The sequence below is a fragment of the Carcharodon carcharias genome, chromosome 16, assembly GCF_017639515.1.
Source record: "Carcharodon carcharias isolate sCarCar2 chromosome 16, sCarCar2.pri, whole genome shotgun sequence".
NCBI classification, from domain to species: Eukaryota; Metazoa; Chordata; class Chondrichthyes; order Lamniformes; family Lamnidae; genus Carcharodon; species Carcharodon carcharias.
The window spans coordinates 47,524,445-47,537,604 of NC_054482.1; the positions used below are offsets into that span (position 1 = coordinate 47,524,445).

The window sequence follows — 13,160 nt, forward strand, 5'->3', positions numbered from 1 at the left end:
TGTCGCTCTCCCTACCCTCCCTCCAATTGGTTTAAACATGTGCACTGCCTAATTTCCTGGATGCATCAGTAGACTTTTTCTCTGTCTCCAACAAATTTGATTTGTTTGTTTTTCAAAGTTATTTGATGAAAAGCTAGAAGGTACATTTCAAAAACCATTTTCAGGTAAAATTTACTTAAACTTTTCAGTGAGAGAAGGAAATAACACTTACTGAATACCCACCCATTATAACTTTTGTTGCTGTACCATTATAAATGCTGTACAAATTTCTGAAATTATATTGGCAATACCTTTGCACATTTTGATTTGAATTTAAAGCAAACAGAGCCTCCATTGGTCTCAAGTTACTGTGAATCAGTGGCTCTGGTGTTATTCCCTGATGGCTTAAATGCCCTTTCATAAAATAATCTATTGAACTTGGTAAAGTGCCACGGGAAACCTGCTAGCTATCAAAATAATTGTTGTACATGTAACATGAAGTAATCAACAATAAGCCAAATTTATCCCGTCTGTAGAATCAGGACAGTTTACACAATTTTTCGATGAAAGAAGCCATAATGGATAGAAATGTAGATTTTATTATAATGCAAAAATGTGGTTCTGGTCATTATAATTCCTATTGCCTTAATTGAGGCATAACCTGCATGACATTTCCTGGTTGCAAAAGCTGAAAGCTATGTATATATGTGCGAATATAACAGTGAAAATGCTGCCTTTGGAAGAAAATCCATGCTATGTTGAAATCCAGTCTGTTTTTTTTTGATCAGTTGACGCTGGACTGCTTTCAGTTTCCAGGTTCTTTCATTGCTCTCTATTTATACTGCATTAGAAATACATTGCATTTATCTGACTGGGCCTAAAATTAAATGTAGTGAGAAGTTCCAGATCCCTCTGCCATATGTCTTCCTTTTAAATATAGAATTCATACTTGGAATTCTTAGAAATGCTGTTTTTACTTGATTTTTAACTTTGAAGCATGGAACTCATTACTTCCTCCAATCCCTCTCATCCCCAGTTCAGTGATGTGATAGTTAGCCAACCTTGTTAGTCATTGGACCATGAGGTCTGTTTTTGTGGGTAAATGGAAATAAGTCATTACGGTTTATGCAGTTCTGCCGATGGATTTATATTGTAGCCCTAAATGCATAATATTGTTATTTTATATTTGATTTTTTAAAACATTGTTAACTGCTGATTTTGGTGGTAGGCACTTTGAATTTTAAGCTTGAAGAGCACATGGGTTTGGGTGAAAGTTAGGGGGCTTATAACTAGCTAAATTAACAGTGAGAGCTCAGACCTCCCAACTTCCACAATTGACTGGAGTGCGTTAAGCTGCCCAGTTAAAGTGATATTGACTCACTATTTTCAGTTAAACATCAGATTCATGGGTTTCCTGGGATTCTTAAAACTCACCTGTGAAAGTAAGACAAGTACACAGCAGCAATTGAGGGGACTGAGCCAATTCTGGGCAACGATGCCAATAAATATTCAGTACTCAGAAATGCTATCATACTAGTTGTTGGGAAAGGATCATTGCACAGTACTTTTACTGACATGTTATTTTGTACAATTTAGAGGTAAATTTCTACCCTTCGGAAATTTGCTCTAATGCTTCAGGGTGGTTGCTGCTGCTTCTGCCTTAGATTAAACCTCAGATGTTGATCAACAACAGCATCTGCAGAAGCCTGCTGCTCACAGACCTGTAACTGCACAGCAGAGGGGTGCAGCTCGCAGGAGGTGCTACCGACTTTTTGTTACAGATCAGTTTCTTTGACGTGTCTGAACATCAGTGTCTCAAAGACCTCAAAGTGTCAGGTCAGATGGTGACAGATATCTACAACCTCCTATAAGGGCCAGTGCCTGCTGGACCTGGTGGTCACGTGTTACAAGTCATCACATCCCTCAACCTTTTATCCTCTGGATCTTTCCAAGGCTCTTCCTAGTCGAAGCAGGTGACAGGTTGTTTGTTTGGCTGGCAATTATGACAACTTTGCTGCCAATACCAATCAAAATGAGCCAGCACTGGCTTTCCAGATATGGCCAGCTTCCCACAGGTGCAGAGCGCCATTGACTGCACAAGGGTGGAAATCTGGACTCACTAGAAAACCACAATTATTTGTCAACTGCAAGGATTTCCATTCCATCATGTAGCTGGTGTTCAGCTGCAAAAAAAGTGTTTATGCAGCTGTGCGCAAGATTCCCAGACAGCTATCAAAATGCTTTCATCCTGCCCAAGCTCCTTGATCTCTTCGCACCTGGAAGCAGACTTAAGGAATACTAGCTGCAAACTTGGCTCATGCCACCTTCAGAAACCTGACCACTGAAGCCCAACAGTGCTCCAATGAATGTCATATCACCATCAAATATGTAATTAGACATGCCATCAAAGGTGTGATTTAGGTTTCTGGACAGGTCAGCAGGCTTCAGAATGCACCACCCACAGTTTCCAGAATGGTTGTGGTTTGCTGTGCAATGCACAACACAATGTAACAGTGAGGCCAAGATCTGTAGTAGGAAGGTGGCAAAGAGCTCAGATCCTCCTTGGATGATTCAGTGGTGGAGACGGCATTGCACCCCCCAGCTACTCTCATTGCTGCCTGGGATGCCTTTACTAATGTCAGGTTCCCTTAGGTGGTACCAATGGGACCATGTCAGCTGAAAATGTAATGACCACTATTTCGCCTCCCTATCCTAGCACCAGTGATAAACGGAAGTCTTGCAACCAGCCACGGTTTGAACATCTCTTTCCAACCCCCCACCCACCAGCGGTCCCAGGAATTCATGTACTTGCGATCATCAGCAAACAAGATAAAAGGCCACTTGCCATTAAGTGTCCAAAAATGGACAAGGTGGAAAAGTTTTGAAAAAGAATAACATTTATGTGATCTGAACTAAAAACAGCTTATCAACACCATTTTATCAGATGCCCTTGTGCATTAGCCTTGATCTTCCTTTTTCTGCTACTGCTATGTGGTGCAACCTGTATGGCTTCAGTGGAGATAAAAGCAGGCTGCTCAAATCCCTGTTCTGACTGCTGAGATGTTCTTGGCTAATGTAATCTGCATTTTGGAGTCTTCGAGTGCTCCATCATGGAGTGTTTCACCTGTATGGGTACAGGCTCAGCCATTGAGAGATGAGGCAGCATATGGGCTACTGATTGACAAGGTGGCCTGTGGATGACAAGTGGAAATGCTTTCAGTGGAGTTTCAGAATCACAGTGCAGAAGAGGCCCTTCGGCCCATCGAGTCTGCACCGACACATGAGAAACACCTGACCTACCTACCTAATCCAATTACCAGTATTCTTTTGCCGTCATCCTTCACATGGTTCAGCACACTTCATTGTAACAAGCATGCTGGAGAGGGTGTTGGTGCAGATCAGTGCAGCCCTGTGAAGCCAAGGCTGAGGTATCTGACAGTTTATTTAAGGTGGCAGACATGTTGGCATCCAGAGTAGTCTTTATGTTGAAAGCATACATGAGCTCATTTGCATAGTGAATGACAGTTCGTGGTGCCTGCACATCATCCATGGAAAATCATATCATCTCATTGGCTTGTGACCTTTCATGTTTTGAGGTGGATTCCTCCAATCTCTCCAACTGTGTGAATTCTACTTTGAAAGCCTGTCAGTACATCACCCACTTCTGCTGCCCCGTAGTTTTCCTCATCATCGGACACCCTTGGGTTACAGTTTCTGTATCTCCACTGTTGCTATCCCTGTCTCTATTATCTGTTCCTGCTCACTTGTGAAGACTAGGTGAAAACACAAGTCTCTTCACTAATCCTATCAATATGTGAGGAACAGATTTGGTGCATCATCTGCATGATTCCTGTGAATGCAGGTACTGGAACCCAATGTAATAATTTTTCTTGTCAAATACTGCTGTTTAAACTTATATTGTAATCCTAAATCCAAGTGCATGATGTGAAAACTTAGCATTACTAATAGTAGTGGATAAGGGCCTAATTGCTCGTACAGGTCAAGTGTCCTTTATCTGTAAATCCGAAAACCGAGCGCATCCAAAAATCTTGCTTTGTTTGAATCTCATCAACCTTTAGTGCAGGAAGTCTAGTTATTTGTCTGCACTGTTTACTTTGCGATTTTTGTGATGGACATGTCAGAAAGAAAGTTAGTACAGATATTGTATTTATTATTCAGTGATGCGCCTTATTTTTCTAGTCATTTTATTTACTTTAGATAATAGCTATCGTAGGCTTAGGCTATTGTAAGTTTACATGGGGTACCATGCAGTTGATAAAAGCAAAATACTGCACAGGCAAGAAATTTGAAAAAAAGATAGAAAATGCAAGAAATACTCAGGTCAGACAGCAACTGTGGAGAGAAGTATTTGACATTTCAGATTACTACTTGTTACAGTTTAACTAGAGTTTTTTGGTTGATTCTGAAATGGCCTAGCAAGCCACTCAGTTGTATCAAATCGCTAAAAAGTCTAAAAGGAATGAGACCAGACGGACCACTCGGCATCAACCTAGGTACCGGAAATGACAACAGCAAACTCAGCCCTGTTGACCCTGCAGAGTTGTCCTTACTAACATCTGGGGGCTTGTGCCAAAATTGGGAGAGTTGTCTCAGACTAGTCAAGCAACAGTCTGACATGGTCATACTCACAGAATCATACCTTACGGATAATGTCCTAGACACCACCACCGCCATCGATGGATATGTCCTGTCCTACTGGCTGCACACCAACCAGAGGTGGTGGCTCAACGGTATGCAGTCAGGAGGGAGTTGCCCTGGAACTCCTCAGCAGTGACTCCGGATCACATGAAGTCTCATGGCATCAAGTCAAACATGGGCAAGGAAAATTCTGCTGACAACCACTACTGTTTCCCCCTTCAACTGATGAATCAGTGCCCCTCCATGTTGAGCACCAATTGGAAGAAGCACTGAGGGTGGCAAGGGCACAAAATGTACTTTGGAACTTGTGTCCATCACCAAATGTGGCGTGGTAACACTGCTGCAGGCCTAGCTGGCTAAGTCCTAAAGGACATAGCTGCTAGACTGGTGAAGGAACCAACATGAGGGAAAAGCATACTTGACCTTGCCCTGTCATAGATGCATCTGTCCATGACAGTATCAACAGGAGTGACCACCGCACAGTCCTTGTGGAGACAAGGTCCTGTCTTCACATTGAGGATCCCCTCCATTGTGCCATGTGGCCCAACCACTGTGCTAAATGGGATAGATTTTGAACAGATCTAGCAAGACTGGGCATTGATGAGGCGCTGTGGGCCATCAGCAGCAGAATTGTACACAACCACAATCTACAACCTCATGGCCCAGTATATCCCCCACTATACCATTACCACCAAGCCAGGGGATCAAACTTTGTTCAATGAAGAGTGCAGGAGGGCATGCCTCGAGCAGCACCAAGCATACCTAAAAATGAGGTATCAACCTGGTGAAACTACAACACATGCTGTTTGGCACACAAGTATTCCTAAGCAGCATGTAATAGAGAGAGCTAAGCGATTCCACAACCAGCAGATCAGATCTAAGCTCTGCAGTCCTGCCACATCTAGTCATGAATGGTGAAAAACAATTGAACAATTCACTGGAGGAGGCTGCTCCAGAAAATTCCCCATCCTTTCAATGATGGGGGAGCCCAGCACATGTGCAAATGATAAGGCTGAAGCATTTGCGACGATCTTCAGCCAGAAGTGCCGAGTGGATGATCCATGTTGGCCTTTGGAAGCCCTCAGCGTCACAGATGCCAGTCATCATCCAATTCGATTTACTCCAAGTGATATCAAGAAACAGCTGAAGCCACTGGATACTGCAAAGGCTATGAGGCTGATAATATTCCAGCAATAGCACTGAAGACTTGTGCTCCAGAACTTGCTAAGCCGCTCCAGTACAGCCACCACACTGACGTCTACTTGGTAATGTGGAAAATTGCCCAGGTATGCCCTGCACACACAAAACGAGATGAATCCAGCCCGGACAATTACCACCCCATTAGTCTACTCTCCATCAGTAAAGTGATGGATGGTCCTCATCAACAGTGCTATCAAGCAGCACTTGCTTAGCAATAACCTGCTCACTGATGCTCAATTTGATTTCTGCCAAAGTCACTCGGCAGTTGACCTTATAACAGCCTTGGCTCAAACATAAATAAAAAAGCTAAACTCCGGAGGTGAGGTGAGAGTGACTGCCTTTGACATCAAGGCAGCATTTGACCAAGTGTGGCATCAAGGAGCCCTTGCAAAACTGGGGTCACTGGAAAACGGGGGCAAAATCTGCACTGGCTAGAGTCATACTGAGCACAGAGGAAGATGTTTATGGTTGTTGGGGGTCAATCATCTCAGTTCCGGGACATCACTGCACGAGCTCCTCAGGGTAGTGTCCTAGGCCCAACCATCTTCAGCTGATTCATCAATGACCTTTCTTCCATCATAAGGTCAGAACTGGGGATGTTCACTGATGATTGCACAATGTTCAGCACCATTTGCAATGACTCAGATACTGAAACAGTCCATGTCCAAATGCAGCAAGACCTGGACAATATCCAGGCTTGGGCTGACAAGTGGCAAGTAACACTCACGCCACACAAGTGTCAGGCAATGACCATCTCCAGCAAGAGAGAATCCAGCTATTGCCCCTTGATGTTCAATGACATTACCATTGCTGAATCCCCCACTATCAACATCCTGGGGGTTAACATTGGCCAGAAACTGAACTGGACTAGCCACATAAATCCTGTGGCTACAAGAGCAAATCAGAGGCAAGGAATCCTATAGTGAGTAATTCACCTCCTGACTCCCCCAAAACCTGTCCATCTACAAAGTACAAGTCAGGAGTGTTATGGAATGCTCTCCACTTGCCTGGATGAACGCGGCTCCAGCAACACTCAAGGTTGACACCATCCAGGACAAAGCCCGCTTGTTAAGCACCCCATCCATAAACATTCACTCCCTCCATCACCGATGCACAGCGGCAGCAGTATGCACCATCTACAAGATGCTCTGCAAGAACCCATCAAGCCTCCTTAGACAGCACATTGCACTACCACTACCACTTAGAAGGATAAGGGCAGCAGGCATATATGGGAACACCACCTCTTGGAAGTTCCCCTCCAAACCACCTACCATCCTGACTTGGAAATATATCGCCGTTCCTTCACTATCACTGGGTCAAAACCCTGGGACACTCCCTAACAGCACTGTGGGTGTACCTACACCACCACCACCTCAAGAGCAACTATGGATGCGCAATAAATGCTGACCTAGCCAGTGAAGCCCACATCCCTTAAATGAATAAAAAAGTACATAAACTGACAGTGACTACTTAATATGGGGGGGAACTGGAATGGAGCAGGATGTCTCAGTTGCATATTAAACTGACTGACTTAATAAATCCTATAATCTCTCGTTGTTGCTACTGTTGGTTTTGTTGTTCCTTTGACAGCAGTATCGTATTATTGTATTGTTTTACGTTTTAGTATTGAATGTGTGTGAAGTGTGAGGCCAGAGTTACTGCCCTTGACATCATGGAGCACTAGAAAAATTGAAGTCAATGGAAGTCAAATGGTATATTGGCTGGAGGCATGTTTAGTACAAAGGAATGTAGTTGTGGTTGTTGGAGGCCCAGCATCCTGGCTCCAGAACATTTCTGCGAATTCCTCCATGTAGTGTCCTAGGTCCAAACATCTTCAGCTACTTCATCATTGACCCTCCCACCAACATAAGGTCAGAAATGGGGGTATGCAGAATCAACAGCAAAATATTTAGTACTATTTGCAATTTCTTAGATAATGAGGCAGTCTGTGCCCATATGTAGTAAGATATAGACAACATTCAGAGTTGGCTGATAAGTGGTGAGTGCCATTCGCACCACACAAGTACCAGGCAATGACCATCTCCAACAAGAGAGAATCTAAGCCTCTCCCCTTGATGTTCAACAGCATTACTATTGTGGAAATCCCCCACCATCAACATCCTGTAGTTGTCATTGACCAGAAACTTAACTGGACCAGCCATATAAATTCTGTGGCTACAAGAGCAGATCAGAGGCTAAGAGTTATGTGGCAAGTAACTCACCCGAAAGCCTGTCAACTATCTGCAAGGCACAACTCAGGAATACTCTCCACTTGCCTGGATGAGTGCAGTTCCAGCAGCATTCAAGAAGATTGTCACCATCCAGGACAAAGCAGCTCACTTGATCGGTGCCCATCCACCATCTTGAACATTCACTCCCTGCGCCACTGATGCAGTAGCACTAGTGTTGCTGCATTGCAGTAGCTTGTCATGGCTCCTCGACAGAACCTTCCAAACCTAAGACCTCTGCCACCTAGAAGGACAAGGGCAATAGATGCACAGTAGCACCACCTGCAAGTTCTCTCCCATCCCAGCTACACACCATCTTGACTTAGAACTGTATCGCCATTCCTTTACTGTTGGGTCAAAAACATGGAAATTCTTTGCTAAAAGCACTAGGGGGGAACCTGGACCAGATGGACTGCAGCGGTTCAAGAAGGTGGCTCACCACCACCACCTCGAGGACAAATAAGTGCTGGCCATACCAGCAACGCGTTCATCCCATGAGTGAATTTAAAAAATTCAGCTTGTCTAATATATTAATTGTTTTCTAGACCACTGCTCACACGGAAGAGCTAATGAAAATATCAGCAAATGTTAGAGGCCTGATATGACCATGTTCATTCTATTATATGAATGTACTGTAAGTTGTACTGTACTAAATTAATATGGATCAGTAGATATGACAGACTTTTTACTGCATTTAATTTTGTAATGTATTTAAATTGCTTTTCCTGTTCTGTTTCACGTAGATGCCAAACAGATCTCGACTTGAGAGACCTTCTGAGCTAATTACCTCTCCTTCCTTACTGTCTTTGCCGCCTTTTTCACTCAATCAGGTAAGTTTTAGTTTCATTGTGGTTATGTTTATAATTCTATTGATGATTTCTAATCATTTTAACGTAAAAAGCAGCAGGAGTACATTTAATTTTATAATTAATTGTATTTATTAATATATGTTAAGGAAATAATCTTTCAGACATTGTTGTATTGGTTCTGCAAGGCACTGCATGTAGTCACATGCAGTGAATCCGAGATTAAAAAGCTGATTGAACTAAGGCCAGTTCTCTGCCCCCTTTTTTTGTTTCCTATGTTCCAGGAGTGGTTCAGTTTTTTTAATTTGACAGCTCTTCATTCTTTTTGTCAGAGATGTATACTGTAATCTTTGCTCAACATCCTTAGTTCATTGTTTAAGTTCAGTTTTTAGTTTTCATTTATGCTATTGATACTTGGCCTCTGTAGACAGACGTAGGAATTGAGACTGCAAGGGCGCAAACATTGTATTACAAAGTCAGTTGCAAGCACGCTCATTTCTGGATCAGAAAGGTCAAGCTTTACTCCAAGACTTTTAATATGTAATCTAAGTGGTTATTGTATTGTTGTGAAGTGCTGTTTGGATGAAATGTCGAACCAATGCCCAATTTAAGTGGATGGGAAGGCCCTGTAGCATTATTTTTCAGAAGGATGGTTAAGTGTCTTGGTGTCCTGTTTAGTGTTCAACACCATCAAAAACCTTAGCTAGTCATTTTCTTATTTGCTATATTTGAGACTTGCTGTTCATGTTGACTGCTGAGTTTACCTACAAAACAAGTGACCACTCTTAAAAGTAATTCATTGGCTGTGAAGTATTTTTGAAAGCACTAAGGGGTGACAGACGCTATTAAAATGCATGTTTGTTGTTTTAACATTCAGAATTTGTTACTTTAGAGCACCCTTTGGTCACTGAGTTATGCTGCCTTTAAAAAAAATGATAAAAAATTGGCACATTAACTGATTCACACTGTACATAAAGATGCTAGTTTCAACTTGTGCTGATAGCAAAGTAGCAACTTTCATTACTACAAGTTGAAATTGCTGGGGGATATCCAAATTTTAATCACATTTACAGACAGAAGCTAGTGGATTTTTTAGGATTTTTTAAAAAATCGAAGTTATCGGACCATTTTGAATGAAATGTCTCTAAAAGCAGATGGTTGTTGTCTCATCTACTACCAAATTCCTTTTCTCCCACCTTGTAGCACCTCGTAAAGTGCCTAAAACACCATGCTTAAAACCTGTAATGCTACCTTTAGGTCTTGCTGACATCTAGTAATGAATGGTTAGACTGGGCTTGTCCAACCTATTCGTATGGAGGGCCACATTTCAAAATGTTTCTCTCTCCAGGGGCTGATGAGCAAATTTTGGAAAAATAAAGTTTGGCACAATATTAAACATGAATTTCAAAACAAAAACCGAGGCATGAAAAGAAAGGACTTGCAGAGCTGATGGTGCGTGGAGATGAGGGTTAAAGAGAACCCTGATACTGGGAGTGAGCTAGACTTACAGACACACATTGCCCTTATGCTCGCAGTCACCCCACACGCCCGCCTGGGCCCTGTTCATAACACCTGGGCCCCACTCCCTGGCCCCTCTGCCTGATGTGAGCTGCTCCTCCAATCACAGGCTGTTTCTCTCCCACATGTGCTGCTCATAGGCTCACCATGCTGAATCTTCCATTCAAACGTACTTCTTTGACCAGCATTTTGAAAAGTGGCTCCGGGGGCTGCATTGAGGGGCGTACATTGGACAAGCCTGGGTTAGACCATGTGTGCAGCTGCCATTTACTATCCTGTTTGATGTTTTGCTTGAAGGAAATATAGGTAGATCTTGTGATAGTTACAAAACGTAGCAGTGGAATGATGTTTTAACTTAAATGTACTACTGCTACCAGTGTGCCATTTCTAACTGTCTTATTACATCCTCCCTGTTGCTTTCAGGAGAACTCTCAGAATAATAGCATTTTCAGTGAGGTTTATGGCAAGAATCTAGCACCAAGTGGGAAATCAGAGAATGCACTACCGCATGCATTCCATGAGGCCTCCTGCTACTCACTATTTGATGGAAACCCTTGGTCCCCATCTCTTCCTGCCAGCTCAGGTTAGTCCTTTTAAACACAGTCTTTACTTACTAAGAACACTTTATAACAAGACATTCCGCCATGGAAAAAGTTCCTTTCATGATTGAGCAGCTGTGAGTGAAGTCCTGTTTTCAGTATGAATGGATGCTAGTGTACCTCTAATTTTATTGGCATCTTCTAAGCAACTTTACAAACATCTTGGTCAAGATAATATCAAGTTTTATTATGGAACTATTTTGTACAACAAATTGTTTTCAGCAAGTTGGACTGCAAGAATAGAGAGTGAATTTTGTTTCTTTTTCGTCCCAGCATTTATGACTCAGGTAACCACTCATATCGTAAAATAATTAAGGGCACTAATTTGTATTTTTTCATAGAAAACTAATATCATATATTTTAAAAAACCCCAAAACACCAGTAAAAAACTTGGATGACAGTGAGTTCCACCTCTGGGACATAGATTCAAATCCAACCCCTTGGCCCACACTGATGGGATGACAGGCATTTTTTTTCAACTTTAGCTGAATAATTACAAGTCTGGATGCAAGGAATCTCACGTCATTTTTAAAATTCTTTCTTTACGTGCTTCTTCAAATAATAGATCACTCAACACCAGCAAGCCAGTCTCCACACTCCTCGAATCCCAGCAGCCTACCCAGTTCTCCTCCAACTCACAACCAAAACTCATTCCCTGGCTTTGGACCGATTGGAACACCTGACAACAGTGAGAGAAGGCTAACTGACCGCTGGAATATGAAACGTACAGACAAGCCAGGTAGAATACACTAACATCCTCAAATGTTAGCATCTCTTTGCCTGTTTACTTAAGTGGTTTAGCTATGTACAGGAAATGACTCTTTGAATTATTAGAATGAATTCCAGTATTCTTTGTAAAAATCTAAACTTTATTAAAAAATTTCCAGTGCCTGCAATTTGTGCATGTTTCTTTTCAAATGGCCCACTATGAAGTCAGAACTGTCCTACGTAAGTTATTGATTGAGCTTGCTGCTGAGAGTTTGTGGTTGAAATGGCGAAACAATTCAAGGAAGGTGAATGGTTAACTTGGGTTCCTTGTCGGGCTCAGCATTTTCTTCAAAAGAGATGCCTCAAGATTAAACAATTTTTTTTAGATCAGCATATGGTCAGTGAAAGTGGAAGAATGTAAAACTTTTAACGGAATTCTTAATGTTTTTACAAGCTCTCGATAACTTGTGTTAAAAACAGTTTTATCAATTTTCCTTGACTGTGACAATGATTAAAAATTTAATTTAATTTCCCACCACCCTGATATAAACTTCAGCTTTTGTAATGAGAGATTATCCCTAATCACCATCTGCCTGCTGATTTGGATATTAAGGATCCCACAGCACTGTTTGAAGAAGAATGAAGAATTCTAATGTCCTGAACAGCATTCTTCTTGCAACTAGCAAAAAGGCCCAGATTATTTAGTCCTTCATCTCGTAGCCATTTTTGCAAAGTAACTCGTGCCGTGCTAGCTTAAACATCAGTAGTCATTGTGCTTCCAAAATTAATCCATTGCATGAAGGGCTTTGAGACATCTTGATGATGTGATAAGGTGCCAAAAGAAGTCTTCCTTATAAGTGTATCCGTTAATGTAATTAATATTGTCAGAGCATAGCAAGTCAAAGGGAGGGAAATCCATAATGGAATAATTATACTTGGATGATAATTGAAATGCCATTTTCATTTGCAGCATTTCTTTGTCGTCTTAGTGTTTCACTTTAGTGGCTACTCCATTCATAATTTGTCAAATATTATGAATAATTTCCAATTATCAGAACAGTTTCACAGCTGGCAGTCTAATCTTTCTAAAATGAGCATTAAAATTGTTCCTTAAGATATTTTGTATTTAGCCTTGGTCTTTTGTTTCTTTAAAAAAAACATAGTAATGAGTGGATTTGGCCTGGACTATCTACCTGCCGCATCTTCCTCCTCAGACAATACCTGGCATCAAGGTGGTACTCCTAGCAACACGTGGGCTGCCCCAGACACCACACTGGATGACTCGTCCACATTGCTCATGGACAGTTTCAAGGTATGATATCTCACTAGATTCCTTCCCCTACCCGATTCCTGTTTTCCTTTCCTGTTCTGAGAGTAATGAATAATGCTGGGATATGGTTCCACAGGTGGGAATAGCGCCTCCCTACTTTCCTTGGGTACGTATTCTTAAAATTTAATATTGT

The 13,160-nt window shown here is 41.9% G+C and overlaps 1 protein-coding gene across 3 annotated transcripts in view; it reads left to right on the forward strand.

Annotated features, from left to right (window-relative positions):
- The window catches only part of smg7 (SMG7 nonsense mediated mRNA decay factor), a 162,112-nt gene that overhangs the window by 143,195 nt on the left and 5,757 nt on the right, over positions 1–13,160 (forward strand). For all 3 annotated transcript variants that reach the window (XM_041208038.1, XM_041208041.1, XM_041208039.1), the window contains 4 exons: positions 8,810–8,896; positions 10,814–10,973; positions 11,555–11,728; positions 12,861–13,009. In XM_041208038.1, the coding sequence (XP_041063972.1) occupies positions 8,810–8,896; positions 10,814–10,973; positions 11,555–11,728; positions 12,861–13,009 (570 nt within the window). The remainder of the gene's footprint in view (positions 1–8,809; positions 8,897–10,813; positions 10,974–11,554; positions 11,729–12,860; positions 13,010–13,160) is intronic.